This window comes from Silurus meridionalis, chromosome 17 (assembly GCF_014805685.1).
Source record: "Silurus meridionalis isolate SWU-2019-XX chromosome 17, ASM1480568v1, whole genome shotgun sequence".
NCBI classification, from domain to species: domain Eukaryota; kingdom Metazoa; phylum Chordata; class Actinopteri; order Siluriformes; family Siluridae; genus Silurus; species Silurus meridionalis.
Genome location: NC_060900.1, coordinates 28,723,710 through 28,738,665, shown reverse-complemented (window position 1 = coordinate 28,738,665; position 14,956 = coordinate 28,723,710). Strand labels below are relative to the sequence as shown.

The window sequence follows — 14,956 nt, the reverse complement described above, 5'->3', positions numbered from 1 at the left end:
AAAATAGTAACTAGTTACAGTTACTCGTTACTTCATTCAAAATGTAACTCCGTTACTTTGTTGATTATTTACACCAAAAAGTAATGTGTTACTGTTAAAAGTAACTTTTTAGTTACTTTTTAAAGAACGTTCTTTAATGTTCCCATTAATGCCCTTTTATGTGTTATGGTGTATACAAACACAAAACTGACTTAAACACAAAGTCATTTTTAAACACTGTTTTATTAAAGTCAGAGCAGCACAAACTGAATACATCACAAGGATTTCTGAAATAAACAACAAAATAAGCTGAATAATAAATTCACAATCAAACACTAAAGTGGCTTCTGCTGTTGTGTTGAGCTCTTAAACATGTTCCTTTCACAGCTGAAGTATAAAAACTATCAACAATGTAGAACAGAACACCGGGTTAGCGCATAGCTTCTAGCTCCTCAGGCATGGAGTTCCTGGAGGAGCTTCAACAGATTGGAGTTGCTGTTTATCGCAGTAGATACGAGCTTCAAACCAGAAAGACACAACTTACATTTGACTAAAAAGTTTTTGTCTTTATACTCAACTAAAGTAAAATAATGAGCATATTTCCACTTTGAGAAACTCGTCTTGCTCTCGCCTCGACTCGCCATTACTGCCGCACAGACCTGAATAAACGGAGACACGCCCACAGCGCGTCTTCTTCGTGTTTACAGTGGTTCATCCACCAATCCTACAATGTGTCTTCTTCGTGTTTACAGAGGTTCATCCACCAATCCTACAGTGCGTCTCTGCTGTAGTCTACACTTCAGCCCAAATTAATTCATTTAAAAAAGTAAGGGTAACGCACCATACGCTAACAGTAACAAAGTTACTTTATTTTTAAAAGTAACGCGTTACAGTATTAGTTACTGTCAAAAGTAACGTGTTACCGGTAACGCGTTACTGCCCAACACTGATGATAATCATTAACTTGAGGTGGGTCTGGTGACATCCATGCTGGAATCTGGTGGAGGAGCTGGAAAGAACTCACCATGGTCAGGTGTAAAAAGGGGTTAAACGTAAGTAGCCACCAAGTTGAGCTAAGAAGGCCACTATGCTGGTATCTGGCTAAAGCTCAGTATGGAGGTTCACCCTGTCAGCTTCTAAATTGTCTTAGGTGTTCTCTGGTTACTATGATAAGAGGGACAACAGAGTTTAACCAGAAGACACGCTAACCCTCATTCTCTTAGTGAAGGGTTAAAGATGAGTCACCTCAACACCATTCTGTTGACGCATAGAACTTCAGCTAGAATCCCAAATCCAATGCTTCCCACTGCATCAGGAGCTTTGTGCATTGTCAGATTAAGCAGTTGCCCAGGGCACCAAAACCCACTCAAAAAAGAAGGAATCAATCTTTTTAGATGAAAAGCAGTTTTTAAATTTATCTGGATTCATGTAGACCAGTGCTTCTCAGTTATTTTCTGTTACGCCTCCCCTAGGAAGAAGTAAACATTTTGCGCCCCCCAACTCTCCCCTGCGACTGTAAATAGTATCATTTGTCTATAAAATTGTTTCACCTCTGCATAACATTGTATCCTTATTAACATTAAAGAAAACAAAAAAAGAACGAAATAAAGATCAACTTACAACAAAGAATAACTTTATTAACATTGTTTTTTAGTCTGTAACAGAAAAGTGCATCAATATGCCTGAAATAAAAACTAATTTCAATCCTTATTTAAACTGTAAACATTTTGGGATCATTTGATACTGAAAAATAAAATTAAATATATCAATAAATAATAATAAATTCAAATCGATCAGCAACGATTGTTGGCAATATTCGGCACGTTTCAGCTGAAAGAACTCAAGCGGCGTGATCAGCGTGATCGGGGTGTGACGTCTTTAAGTGACGCCTTAATGCTGTTCGCTAAAAACCGTCTCTCTCCGCCTTTCTTTTCATCCCTGTTAAATATTTTCCATAGTGTCTCTTAAGGGTTTGTTATCTGCACCTCATACCTCCTGCTCTGTGCTGTGTGCTCTTGTTCGGTCCAAAAAGACTCTACTCCCTGTGGCAAAAAAAAGCATGTTCCCCGGGGTCACACGTGCGACCCTAGCATCGCCCCGAGCCCCTCCAGGGGGGCATGCCCCACTATTTGAGAAGGACTTATGTAGATGTAGCCTCAGTCAGTGGATTCGCGAGGAAAGTTCTGGATTTCAAAGTCGGGTTACGCACGAATTCCTTTCACCAGATTTTTTTTCGACTCAGTTGTGCAATAGCGTCTAGACTCTCTTTGAACCCAAACACAGCTTTAAATATCAATAGAATAGAAAATACAGACTCTACAGGACATATTGTAATGCAGAAAAAAGCACTTTTCATGCACTTCACAGGGAAGATAAAGTTAATTAAAGATCACTGTCATATTTATGTTTTCAGTAATGATCTTGACTTGAATGTGTTTACCAGCAAAACAGAAATGTGAAAATCTGAATATATGAAGCACAACTGGAGGAAAGTGTAAATTCTGAATTACTGACTCTGTGATGTAGAAACATGCAGGTGAGGGTAATCACAGATGTTTAATGTGTGTAAATTAATATCAAGAACAGGAATATATATGCCCATATATGAAAAGTAGAAATTTTCTCAGGGAAAACCAACATTATATGTTTTCAGTGATAAAGTAGAACGTTGAAATGTTGAAAATCCTGCAGCAGAACGTTGCTGATTTGTAGATCTGACACAATTAATATGTTTTTTATTTTTATCCGTTTCAGGTACGCACCTGAATCCTTATCAGAGTATAAATTTTCCCCCAAATCTGACGTGTGGAGTTTTGGCGTTCTTCTGCATGAGCTGTTCTCCTACTGCGAGCTGAGCAGGAACCCAAAGCGGGTATGTGAGGAATGCTAATCACGCTAATGTCGAATAGTGTTCCTTTGATTTCTGATCATATGGGGTTTTACTTCATGACTTTCTTTTAGGAATTTCTTTTCTTTCTTTTATTACTGTGTTATATAAAATGCTAGACAAATCTCGTATTAGCTTGAGGAAGCAGGAGGAGAAGCTTGTAGGCCTCAAAATTCAGGACGAGAAGCTTGTAGGCCTCAGGATAGCAGGAGGAAGAGCTGTATCTCCATCAGACCATGCACATCAAACGTACCACCATCAATCCATGTAACGTGTAATTCTATCGTTTTGTTGTCTAGCTGTCACTACATAGGATAGGAGGTGATATCCAAGGTGCCATGATGGCTGTTCATCTCTACAACATCCTGAAGGAAAACTGGAGGTTGCCAGCGCCTGCTATGTGTCCACCAAAAGTAAACACACATTCCATTCAATACCACAGATCAAAGAGTGCATTCAGCTTATTTACTCATTAACCCTGAGGTTGAAATTATAATCGCCTTGTAGTTATTAATGGACTGAGTCACAAAATTAGAACAATCATGTTTGGCAGAAATCTATCTGAACAGGACAGACTGGTCCATATCGATACTTACGGCCTACAATGCCAACAAAGACACACACACACACACACACACACACACTTAAAAAAAAGTAAGAGTGAGGCAAGTTCAGACATGAAAAAAGATAAGTATAAGTGTTGGTATGAGTGCCCTCTGGTGGTCCAAAGGGGAACTGTCCATGGTGACTAGGAGAGGGTTTTTTTTTTTGAGTCTCCACTTTCAGTGGTTAAAATGTAAAGCTGTACATTGTCCAGCAATTTTCTAAAGTGCAGAGGTTATAAATGAACAAACACAATCTTTGGCAAATTGGTGTGGTGTAAGAGGGATGGTTATGAGGTTTATTAAAGGTCAGTCTGAGCTGAGTGAAAGTGAGAATCCTCAAGGATAATCCAGTATATACTGAGGATTTGTAGTATATTATGACAGGTATGCAGCTCACCTAAGTGTTTAGTCACATTAGTCATTATCTGCTCACGTTTTGTAGACAAGGTGAGAGAGGTGAGATTGAGATGGTTTGGACATGTGCAGAGGAGGGACATGGGGTATATCAGTAGGGAAATGCTGAGGATGGAACCACCAGGAAGGAGGAAAAGAGGAAGACCAAGGAGGAGGTTTATGGATGTGGTGAGAGAAGACATGCAGGTGGTTGGGGGGAAGAGGCAGATGTAGAGGACAGGGGGGTCTGGAGATGGATGATCCGTTGTGGCCCCACCTAATGGGAGAAGCTGAAAGAAGAAGAAGAAAAGTCATTATCTGCTCATGTTACGTTTAATCACCAACAGCAATCAAAACAGAGTGTTAGCTAATGAATGTATTAAAGTCCATGTTAGCCAGATTAGGAGTTAGATGAAATAATTATTTAATTGTGTGATGTATCTAGCAAGGTAAACGTTCTGTAGTTAACAATGTGTCCCTGTCACATGGCTAAACATGTCCCCATAATGCACATTAACTAGCCATGGTGTGTTTGTGCTCTGCTCTGATTTACCACATGCTTATCAAGAATGAGGAAGCTCGGAGTTCCCCTCATACCTCATCCCTTTTACCTGTCACCAGGTGTACAGTATGATGATGCAATGCTGGGCGTTCAACAGCGACGACAGACCCACCTTCTCCTACCTACAGGACCTGATTGAGAGCAGCCTTCAAGATGAGAGGGAATGGGCCAAAGGATGAAAAGTGTATCACAAAGAAATATAACATATATAAACTCAAACACAGAAATATATCTTACTCATTAACCATTTAACCAGATTACCTATCTGTTTAGGGAGCACACGAAGGACAAAGAGGGTTTTTTTTTATTTCATTTAGTCTTTTACTGTTAAATAACGTTGTTTCAGAATTCAGAACTATTCTTCTTCTTCTTGGCAGTATTATTATTATTATTATAAATATTCTCATTATTAAAACCATGAACATTAAAATAAATAATCACTTTAAACATTATTATTCTGTAAGCACAAAAAACTAAAATCTATTTTTCATTTTTCTACAATTTTAGCACTGCAAAATGTATACAAATAATTAAATTGCCTGTATTTTTTATAAAGTAAAAAGCTACATAGCTATAACATTTTGCTATTTTGATATTACTGTTTTTATAATTTATATTTCATATTCATCTAGTGATGCTCATAGATAAAGACCGTTCATGAAAATAATAAAATAAAAAAAATTATAGCGCTGCACTTTAATACCTTACTTTCATTATAAAGTTCTCATGAATTAAAACACCTGTAAATCTTGTAACAGAAGTCGAGTCAGAGTGCAGAACATCACGGAGATGATCCAGAGACATGCTTATGCACCTGAAATACATGACGTGTCAAAGCACAGGGTGTAAATATTTATACTGATCTTTCTGTTGTTTTTTCTTTTTAAAGAATAAATTTAGAAAAATGTTACCACGGATCTGGGGGTTTTTTTTTGTGCTTTGCATTATGCGCTATTTAGAGTGACCTGAAAAAAATCGTTTAATGCATCTAAATAACAATATGACATATGATCATATTTATATGATCAACATTTCTGGAGATCTACCTGTGAGATAAATATGTGCTTTTTAAAGATCCCATTCACAGTTCATTTCCATTTGCTGTTAGAATAATCTCCACTCTTCTGGGAAGATGTTTCACTAGATTCGGTAATGTGTTTGTGGAGGTTTGGCGTGTAGAGCAGATCTTCATGAAGCTGACTTTGTGCATTGTCAAACTGGAACAGGTTTTAGTTCAAGTGAAAGGACATTTTCCACATCCAAAGACATCTTGTGGATGCTAACATCAGCTGTTAGCTAGCTAAAACATTAGCAAAGCTTGGGTTTTCAGTCAAAAGATTATTAACGACATGTTTTTGTAAAAAAAATATGATCTTGATCCATAATAGAAATAATCAAACTTTTTGTCTGGTCAGATGAAATCACAGGTCGTACATTTGTTTGAAGCTGAGAGATGAGAAATAAACATTAACAATGTTTTGTGCGTTGATTTAGAAAAATTACCAAGGAGAATATTCCAGAGTAAAAATGGTTTTGGGTTCAAGCTTTAGATTCAAAAGAGCTTTAATAGAATTGTTTAATAGAGTTGAAGAATTGACTGCTAAATTTCTGACAGAAACTTCCTGCTACAGCTCTTAACTGTGTTCTGATTTAACAGTTGCAGGTTTGTGCAAAAGGATTTTGAAATCTATTTGAAAAGATTTTTACATTATTAAATATATTACAACTATACTATACTATTACTAAATATATATGGGCCAGAAATAATGCGAAATGCTGTGATTTCTGCCTCTTATCTAAAACTCTTGATAAAAAAATGAGTTATATAGTGTTATATACCTTATACTCCCTGCCCCATGTGTGTCACACCTGCCACACCTCAACTGTAATTCTAGAAAACAAAGAGTAGTACTTAGCCTCAACCCTGCAGCTTCACTCACAGGAACCTGAAGCAAAAATTAAAAGGAAAAAAAGGTTAAGAAATTTTTAATATGCATGTGTGTGTGTGTGTGTGTGTGTGTGTGTGTGTGTGTGTGTGTGTGTTTACCTGCTGAAGGTACAGGTGTGTACATGATTGAAATGGAATTCTTCCAACCACATGATAATTGTAGATTTTTATTACAATTCGAAGAGGTTCAGAACAAATCTGTGATTATACTGGATATAATAATCAGGAATCATAAAGTGGAGAAATTATAGGTATAGTATTTAAAAATCAATAAATCTGATGTGTTGTTTTCATCTTTTATCTTTACACAAAGCAGCTGTTTTTTTAGAACAAAGGGGGTCTTAAACATAAAAGTGGTTTAATGAGTTTTCATAGCAATTATGAACAAGAATTGGAAACATTATCTAAACATTAGTCCAGGCGTGAGAATGTGAGTAATAGTGTATTAGTGCTTTTCTCGATTTAGGGAGTGGCTTGTCAATTATGATGTTTCCAGAAGGTGTCACTGACTTAAACAGCGGTCTGATATTTTTGCTGAATCATTCCCGCCTCGAATTAATAAAACTCTAAATAAAAATAGAAAAAGTGGAAGATTTTATATAGTAGTTGATATTTTAGTTGTGTGAAGCAACAAGGTGTCATTACTGAGCACCGATTAGGGATTTCATGTCCACATAGCTGTTCCAATCATTTCCAATCTTTACATTGTAAAAAGTAAATTATTAGCAAACATTCAAAACCTGCTATAACATAGAATAAAGATTTCAGCTCTTCATATGGTTTCGGTTATGAGTTAACCTGATCATCCAGTCTCATGGGTGATCTGTGTATACAATAAATAAATAAATCATCAACAAATCTTATATCTGCAGTTCTTCATTACAAATTAATCATAATCCAATGTTAATCCACATTTTAGGTCTCTCCGGTGTATTTCGTTCCACAGGAGGAAAATCTGATCAGGGAGAAACTTGTGTCCGAGGAGGATCTCACGGTAGTGACAGGGATCCAAAGTATCCAGTTGATTGGAGGGAATAACAAGACCATCGGCCCAGAATCCGCGGTGGTCCATGGGATGGAGTCCGGCTCGTTTCAGACAAACGCCAATGTAAGCATCATCTATAGGCATTATGGTGATGAAGTGGGACATTTGAAAAATGGTCATGGCGGTAAAACGGGACAACAAGTAGCCACCTCCGCTGCAGTACGCAGAATACAGGTCACCTTTTTCAATCTGTTCTGGGACAAAGTATTTACTGGTCACGTCCCGGACCGGTGAGCTTTCATAAAGCACATGACCGACAAACAGATGTTTGCTTCCAGCATTATCTCCCTGCGCTTTTAAGAAATCCACCATGTTGTCCGTGTTGGCAAAAACATCATCGTCTCCACTGAAGATGAAGTCCACAGTGGGACACCAGTTCTGCATCCAGTCCAGGAACAGGACCTGCTTGAGGGTCAGGTTGTAGAAATTATCATTAAAGTCCCACTGAAGGATGTCTGCATGCTTTTTGTTCTCCAGTTCTAGGAGTTTGTTATATCGTTTCTTCTTGAAGCCAGTCCCCCTGGTGCCAATTAGGAATATGGTGCGTATCAGCATCCCCTGATGCAGTCTCCCCGCAGCCCATGTTTTGCGCAGCACCGCCCGACGTTCGTAGTTCTCCGGAGAGCTTTTGATAGCCAGCAGGAAAAAGGGTTCTCCTGACCCCTTAGGAATGTCACACTTGTGTGGCAGGGTCTGCAGCTCCGGGAATTTCCGGCAGTGACGGTAATACAGGAAGTCCTGAATGTAACTTGGAAAAGTGAAAAATCCCTCCATCTCATTCATAGACATGTTTCTATCGCAGGAAGGAGTCATCATTTTCAGGGGCTGGGCATCGTGGACCTTCTTCTGGGAGGTGATTTTGTCACAACTTTCCAACACAATCGTTTTTTGGATCAGGAACAAACACAGAGAGTTTACAAGCAGCAGAGTGACGTTTTGCAGAGTTCGTCTTCTCCCACGAGTGACTCCTTACACACATAACACACACAAAACACACAACACACACAACAGAAACAGTTACACACAATTATTATTAGTGTCGTATTAGTATTAGTAGTGTAAATTAGTAGTGCTGTAAAAATACCAAAGAAATCCAGATGTGTTTATAAAGGTTCAAATTGAGGCGAGTTTAGATTGAATAAGCATCGCTACAATGCTAACATACTATACACCATATACACAAAAATACTGGGACACCTGACTTTTCTAACCATATGTGGTTCTTTTCCAAACTGTTGCCACAGATGTGGAGACACTATTGTACAGGACGCCTTTGGATGCTGTAGCATAAAATTTTCCCGTTACTTCAGCTAGGAAACCCAAACCTGTTCCAACATCACAATGCCCCTCTGTACAAAGCCAGCTCCACAAAGATCTGCTGTGGGTTAAAGTGGAAGATCTCCTGCAGTAGAGCTCTGACCTTCAACCCTACTGAACACCTTTGGGATCAGTGTGAACGCTGAGTCCACACCAGGCCTAATCACCTCACCTAGTGAAATCTAGTAAAACACAACTCCAACTCCAGCTGTAGGAGACTGTAAAAAGAACATTACTCATAATCAAACACTCTGGAGCTCATGATATTTATTACTCTCTCGTTTTTGTAATTTTTTAATGCTTTATAATTACACGCTTGTTGTCTTGATGTGGATGGGTTCCTTTTTAAGTCTGGTTCCTCTCAAGGTTTCTTCCTCATGACATCTTCTTCCTCTTCTTCTTCTTCTTCTTCTTATTTCGGCTTCTCCCATGAGGGGGTCACCACAGGGGATCATCCGTCTCCACACCCCTGTCCTCTACATCTGCCTCTTTTAAACCAACTACCTGCATGTCTTCCCTCACCACATCCAGAATAGAATAGCCGAATAGAATAGCCTTTATTTGTCACATATACATTACAGCACAGTGAAATTTGTTCTTCGCATATCCCAGCTTGCATAGAAGCTGGGGTCAGAGCGCAGGGTCGGCCATGATACGGCGCCCCTGGAGCATAGAGGGTTAAGGGCCTTGCTCAAGGGCCCAAGAGTGGAAGCTTGGCGATACCGGGGCTTGAACCCCCGACCTTCCGATCGGTAACCCAGCGCCTTAACCGCTGCAGCTACCACTCCCCCCATAATCCTCCTCCTTGGTCTTCCTCTTTTCCTCCTTCTTGGTGTCTCCATCCTCAGCATTCTCCTATTGATATACCCCATGTCCCTCCTCTGCACATGTTCAAACCATCTCAATCTCACCTCCTTCACTCCAGGTACCTGAAATCCATCACCTTCTCCACCTCTTCTCCCTGCAACCGTGTACCTCTCCAGCATGTACCTCCACCTCTCCAAGCTCTTCTCCACCTGCTCCCTACTCTCCCCACAAATCACAATATCATCCACAAACATCATAGTCCAGGGAGACTCCTGTCTGACCTCGTCCTACAACCTGTCCATCACCACTGCAAACAGGAAAGGGCTCAGAGCCGATCCTCGATGCAGTCCAACCTCCACCTTGAACCAGTCTGTCATTCCTACTGCACACTTCACTGCTGTCACACTGTCCTCATACATGTCCTACACCACCCTCACATACTTCTCTGACACACCAGACTTCCTCACACAATACCACAACTCCTCTCTCCACCCTGTCGTACGCTTTCTCTAAATCCACAAACACACAATGCAGCTCCTTCTGACCTTCTCTGTACTTCTCCATTAACATTCTCAAAGCAAATAATGCGTCTGTGGTGCTCTTCCTCGGCATGAAACCATACTGCTGCTCACAGATGGTCACCTCTTCTCTCAGCCTGGCTTCCACTACTCTTTCCCATAACTTCATGGTGTGACTGATCAACTTAATTCCCCTGTAGTTACTGCAGGTCTGCACATCTCCCTTATTCTTAAAGATCAGTACCAGCACACTCCTTCTCCATTCCTCAAGCATCTTCTCACCTTACAGAATCCTGTTGATCAATCTGGTTAAAAACTCCACTGCATCTCTCCTAAACATCTCCATGCTTCTACAGGTATGTCATCTGGTCCAACCGACTTTCCACTCTTCATCCTCTTAATCGCTGCTCTCACTTCCTCCTTACTAATCCTATCCACTTCCTGCTTCACCATCTCCACACCATTCCTCATGCCATCTAATAGAGATTTTCCATGCCCTAGTTACCCCAGACTTGCTCATCCAGGATAAATACACACGCATTTAAATATAAGTGAATTTTCTTCTATAATTCTTATATTCTGTAAAGCTGCTTTGAGACAATGTCCACTGTGAAAAGCGCTACAGAAATAAACTTAAACTGAATTGAACTGCTCTGGACAGTAATGAAGGTTGGTCCATGGTGGACATTTTTGTGTTTCTTATGAAGTGGTAGGTTTCTGTTAAAGTTCCTCTCAAATATTAACGTGACTCAATTCAAAATCATGACAATTTATTCAGAGTGGAAACTCGCCGCACTCTTATTGAAACGTGCAATATAAAAATATAAAAGATCACTGAATGCTTCGGACCTCTGAAGTTATAATTGAACAGATTTCTTAATAACAAGAAACTTTTTAGAATGTTCAGATCATAAACTAATGTAATAATAATGAAGAATAATACAGCACCTTCACCGATCTACAGGATTATAATATAATGATATTAGCTGGTGTAACACCTGGGAGTGTGAGTGGAATTCTAATTATAAATCAATTTTATGATTTTTGGTTTCAGGAAATAAAAAAAATAGAAGAATTTATGGACTTACTGTACATCCAGCTGATTTTCTCCATGTTCACCCAAAGACAGCTGCGAGGAACCAAGAAAAACTGTATAGATCTCTCTATAGTACACTGATTACAAAAGAAAATGTTTGTATGGAAAAAAATAATCTTACCAAATATTACTGGTGTGTTTCAGCACACCTGAGAAGTGTGTGTAGAGTGGAAGGAGCTGGTTCATTTTTGTGGTGGTTTGTAGTGTGTGTGTGTGTGTGTGTGTGTGTGTGTGTGTGAGAGAGAGACTGAACTGAAAGGCAAGCAGGTATTTGTAGTGTGTATTATAGGTATTGTAATTTTGGGGTGGGGCTAAATCTGTGTGTGTGTGTGTGTGTGTGTGTGTGTGTGTGTGTGTGTGTGTGTGTGTGTGTTCTTAATAAGTTTTAATAAAAATCTATTAAAATGAAATAATGAACATAATAATACATCAATATTTCATCGAATAATTAAATGATTTTAATGTCCTAAGTGAAGCTTCTAGTTTCCTCTTCTGCTACAAGATCTCTCTCTGTATGTTGGGATGGAACTGTCAAGCTTTGATCCCTTTGGTGTACATCTTTCACATGAACTTTACTTAGACCTCAATGTCCTCCATGCTCCTTAGGTACTTAGGTAGAAGGTACTCATGTTATGTTCCACACAAGTGAGAAGAAAAAGCCCTGTTTTATGGCCTTTTTTCTGGAAGTGTAAACAGGTTTGTGAAGGTTTTCCTCAGGGTGTGGTGCAACACCACCTTTTACAACTTTTGCTTATTATCTTGAGCAGGAATGTGGAAAAACATTCAGTTTTGGAGTCTTTGCATTGGCTTTCTAAAGCTTTACTTTCTGCTCAGTTTCAGTCAAATACTGCAGAGCTGACAATAGGTCCACAGACCAGAGAGATAACAACTTAAACCAAACCTCAGAAGCATCTCTAGATCTTCTAAATGTAAAGAAATTACATTTTCTTAAATGTCTGAGTCTGTCATGTGACCTCAACCACACTGAGGTGAGCTGAAGGCAGTTAAATCGTAAAAAAAAAAAAACTAGCAAAACTTGAAGGTCCTGGGAAATAAACCTGGTAAAACCTGTCAAGATAATTGGTGATGTTTGTAAGATCATTTGGTGATGTCTATGAGATCCAGACTTCAGGGTTAGGGTTAGGGTTAGGGTTAGCCAGTGCAGAGGTCTTATTATATCATTCTTATAAACTCCACACTTTTAACAAATCATTTGCAGAGGGAATCAGATCTCTGGACGTCTTGGTTATTTCTTGTTAAAAATGTTTACATGAAAGAAAAAGAAAGATTTTACTGTAAATTAACAGATTTGACAGAAATTCCACTGTTTCTACATAACATCATTTTTAATTATAAAAATGTAAAATGTAAACATGAATAAATATTGCATTGTGTTTTGACATTTGCTTCTAAGAGAGACATGTGTGAGAAAATCCTCCTGGTTAAAACACTTTAGAGTCAAAATCATCAAACTTTATTAAGACAAATTATTAAGGGTTCACGTTCATGAGTTCAAATCCCAGTTACACCAAGCTGCCACTCCTGGGCTCCTGAGCAAGACCCCTAACCCCAGAGATGTTTAGTTGTTTGAACGAGATAAGAAGTGTATCGTGCTGGAAAAAGGCATCTGGCAAAATGCTGTAAATGCAAATTATTTCTGGTATTTTGTGTGTTTGTGCACTTCCAGATCGGGCCTGTAGATGGTGCACAAGTCTAAATGTGTTAATCTGGTCCAAAAAGGAATAGAAACTGAAATTGATTAAAGAGAGCATGTTAAATTTAAATATTTAAACAATTTCACATTGTGGAAATTAGCTTTTTATGCTTAAGTTAAGAAAAACTTACATTGATACATTTCCAGCAGTTATCTACCTAATAAATAAATTATGTTTATTATAAGTGCCAGAGAAACACCAGTAATGCCTCCCTCCAATGCTCAACACTCTCGCTCAGCCTCTCCCTCCTACTAATCACCTACACCTGTCCTCCATTTACCTGTCCCCTTTAAAAGGTCCCTCTTCCCCTTCACTCACCGTCCGATCTACAGTTTATGACCATAGATCATCCGTACTACCAACTGTTCTTACCACCGCCTGAGTTTCCCATGCTCCGCTCTATGCTCCGAAGCACGACTCAGTTAAGTTCGTACCTGATGCCTGGTCTACCCGTGACAATAAGTATAATATTAGCTAATACATCTTCAAATTACTTAGTTTAATGCTAACAATTGTGGTCATGCATGATGATCGTCCGAGAACAATTTACACAATCTCACTTCCACACCAACTCTACTCACCAGATTTGGCTCTGGAGACAAAATTATTTTAATCTGGATCAAAATTATGTTAGTGGAAAATAATAGAACTCAGTAAATGTTTACTGTTTACAGTACAAGATTTTGAGTGTTGACATTTTAACACACACACACACACACACACACACACATACACACACACACACACACACACACACACACACACACACCATGTGACTGATTTCAGCCTCTTCTAGAATATGTGCTAAAAGCATTTCAGAATTCTATAATTACAAGATTTCTACATGTAAGTACAACATGTAAACTAGAATTTTCTGAGAGCTCTGACTTGTGCCACTTGACCCCCGTAACTTGTAACACTGAATAAACCTCGTTACTTTAGTAAATGGATGCCTGGAAAATCGAAATTCTCTAATATCCTGCTCAATAAACTATATGTTTATTAACAGGGTGTTTACACAGTACTTGATCCTGATTTGGATCCCACCCTGAGCTTGGTTCTTCAAGCAGCACTTGCTGAAATGTTGAGACCTGCCAACAGTTCCAGTTGTGAGAACCTTGATTAAATGAGCTGTTCAGCTGAAATAAAAAGAAAAAGAATCTCAGCACTATGAACGATAGCATGGTAACCGAGAGGTTTGCTCAGAGAGAGATTCCCAGAACTTCTGATGATTGTACTTTGAAAGAAACTGAGAAGACAGAAGAATGTGTAGAAGAATAATGAAGTCAAGTCAAGTCAAGTTTATTTGTATAGCGCTTTTCACAACAGACATTGTCTCAAAGCAGCTTTACACAAATCAACAGTGATGGTGAATGGTGTGCATTTGTCCCTGATGAGCAAGCCGTGGCGACTGTGGCAAGGAAAAACTCCCTTAGATGTTATGAGGAAGAAACCTTGAGAGGAACCAGACTCAAAGGGAACCCATCCTCATCTGGGTGACATCGAGAGTTTGATCATAAATCTTTCAACAATACAGAACACTGGAGAGTGAGAACTAACATGATTACTGGAGTATAAGATTATAAGTAATGTTCTTTCTGCAGTCTTAAACAGTCTATATGGTTAGTAGCTCCGAGTTTTATAAGCTCAGCATTTGTGATCACCACAGATCCAGCATCAGCTTCTCCATGCCAGAGCCTTTAAACACTCCAGGAGGTCCAATGTCAAAACTCCACACATGTAGCGGGATCCAAATGGCACTGGTACGTCTCTAGATGGTTCAGGATGTTTGTGAGTTCGGCATCTACTTCTTTAAAGGTCCGTAATCATCACGAGGTGGGAGGTGACTGGAGCTGGAGCAACCTCAGGATGCCTCGGGATGGGGAGAGAAAGAGAAGCAGTGGAGAGGAATTAGCGTAGCTGCTGTTCATGATATTAACAGCACAAGTTGATAATGTGCATGTGATCAGATGTTCTGGAGCACAAGGTTATGATGTGATGTGTGTTATGTGTAGGCTTTGCTAAAAGATACGTTTTAATCTACACTTAAATTGGGTGAGTGTGTCTGAGCCCGAACAGCGTCA

General features: G+C 39.2%; 2 protein-coding genes across 2 annotated transcripts in view; one reads left to right on the top strand and one right to left on the bottom strand.

Annotated features, from left to right (window-relative positions):
• The window catches only part of jak3 (Janus kinase 3 (a protein tyrosine kinase, leukocyte)), a 31,677-nt gene extending 26,341 nt beyond the window's left edge, over positions 1-5,336 (top strand). The window contains exons 22-24 of the mRNA XM_046870901.1: positions 2,734-2,851; positions 3,166-3,279; positions 4,486-5,336. Of these exons, the coding sequence (XP_046726857.1) occupies positions 2,734-2,851; positions 3,166-3,279; positions 4,486-4,605 (352 nt within the window). The 3' untranslated portion in view covers positions 4,606-5,336. The remainder of the gene's footprint in view (positions 1-2,733; positions 2,852-3,165; positions 3,280-4,485) is intronic.
• Positions 5,337-6,565: 1,229 nt separating this feature from the next.
• On the bottom strand, positions 6,566-11,402 carry LOC124400092 (N-acetyllactosaminide beta-1,3-N-acetylglucosaminyltransferase 3-like). The gene is made up of 3 exons (XM_046871683.1): positions 11,279-11,402; positions 11,150-11,190; positions 6,566-8,387 (listed from the first exon to the last, which is right to left on the bottom strand). Exons 1-3 carry the CDS (start codon positions 11,341-11,343, stop codon positions 7,261-7,263), a joined length of 1,233 nt encoding a protein of 410 aa, XP_046727639.1. The 5' UTR covers positions 11,344-11,402; the 3' UTR covers positions 6,566-7,260.
• Between the last annotated feature and the right edge of the window lie 3,554 nt (positions 11,403-14,956).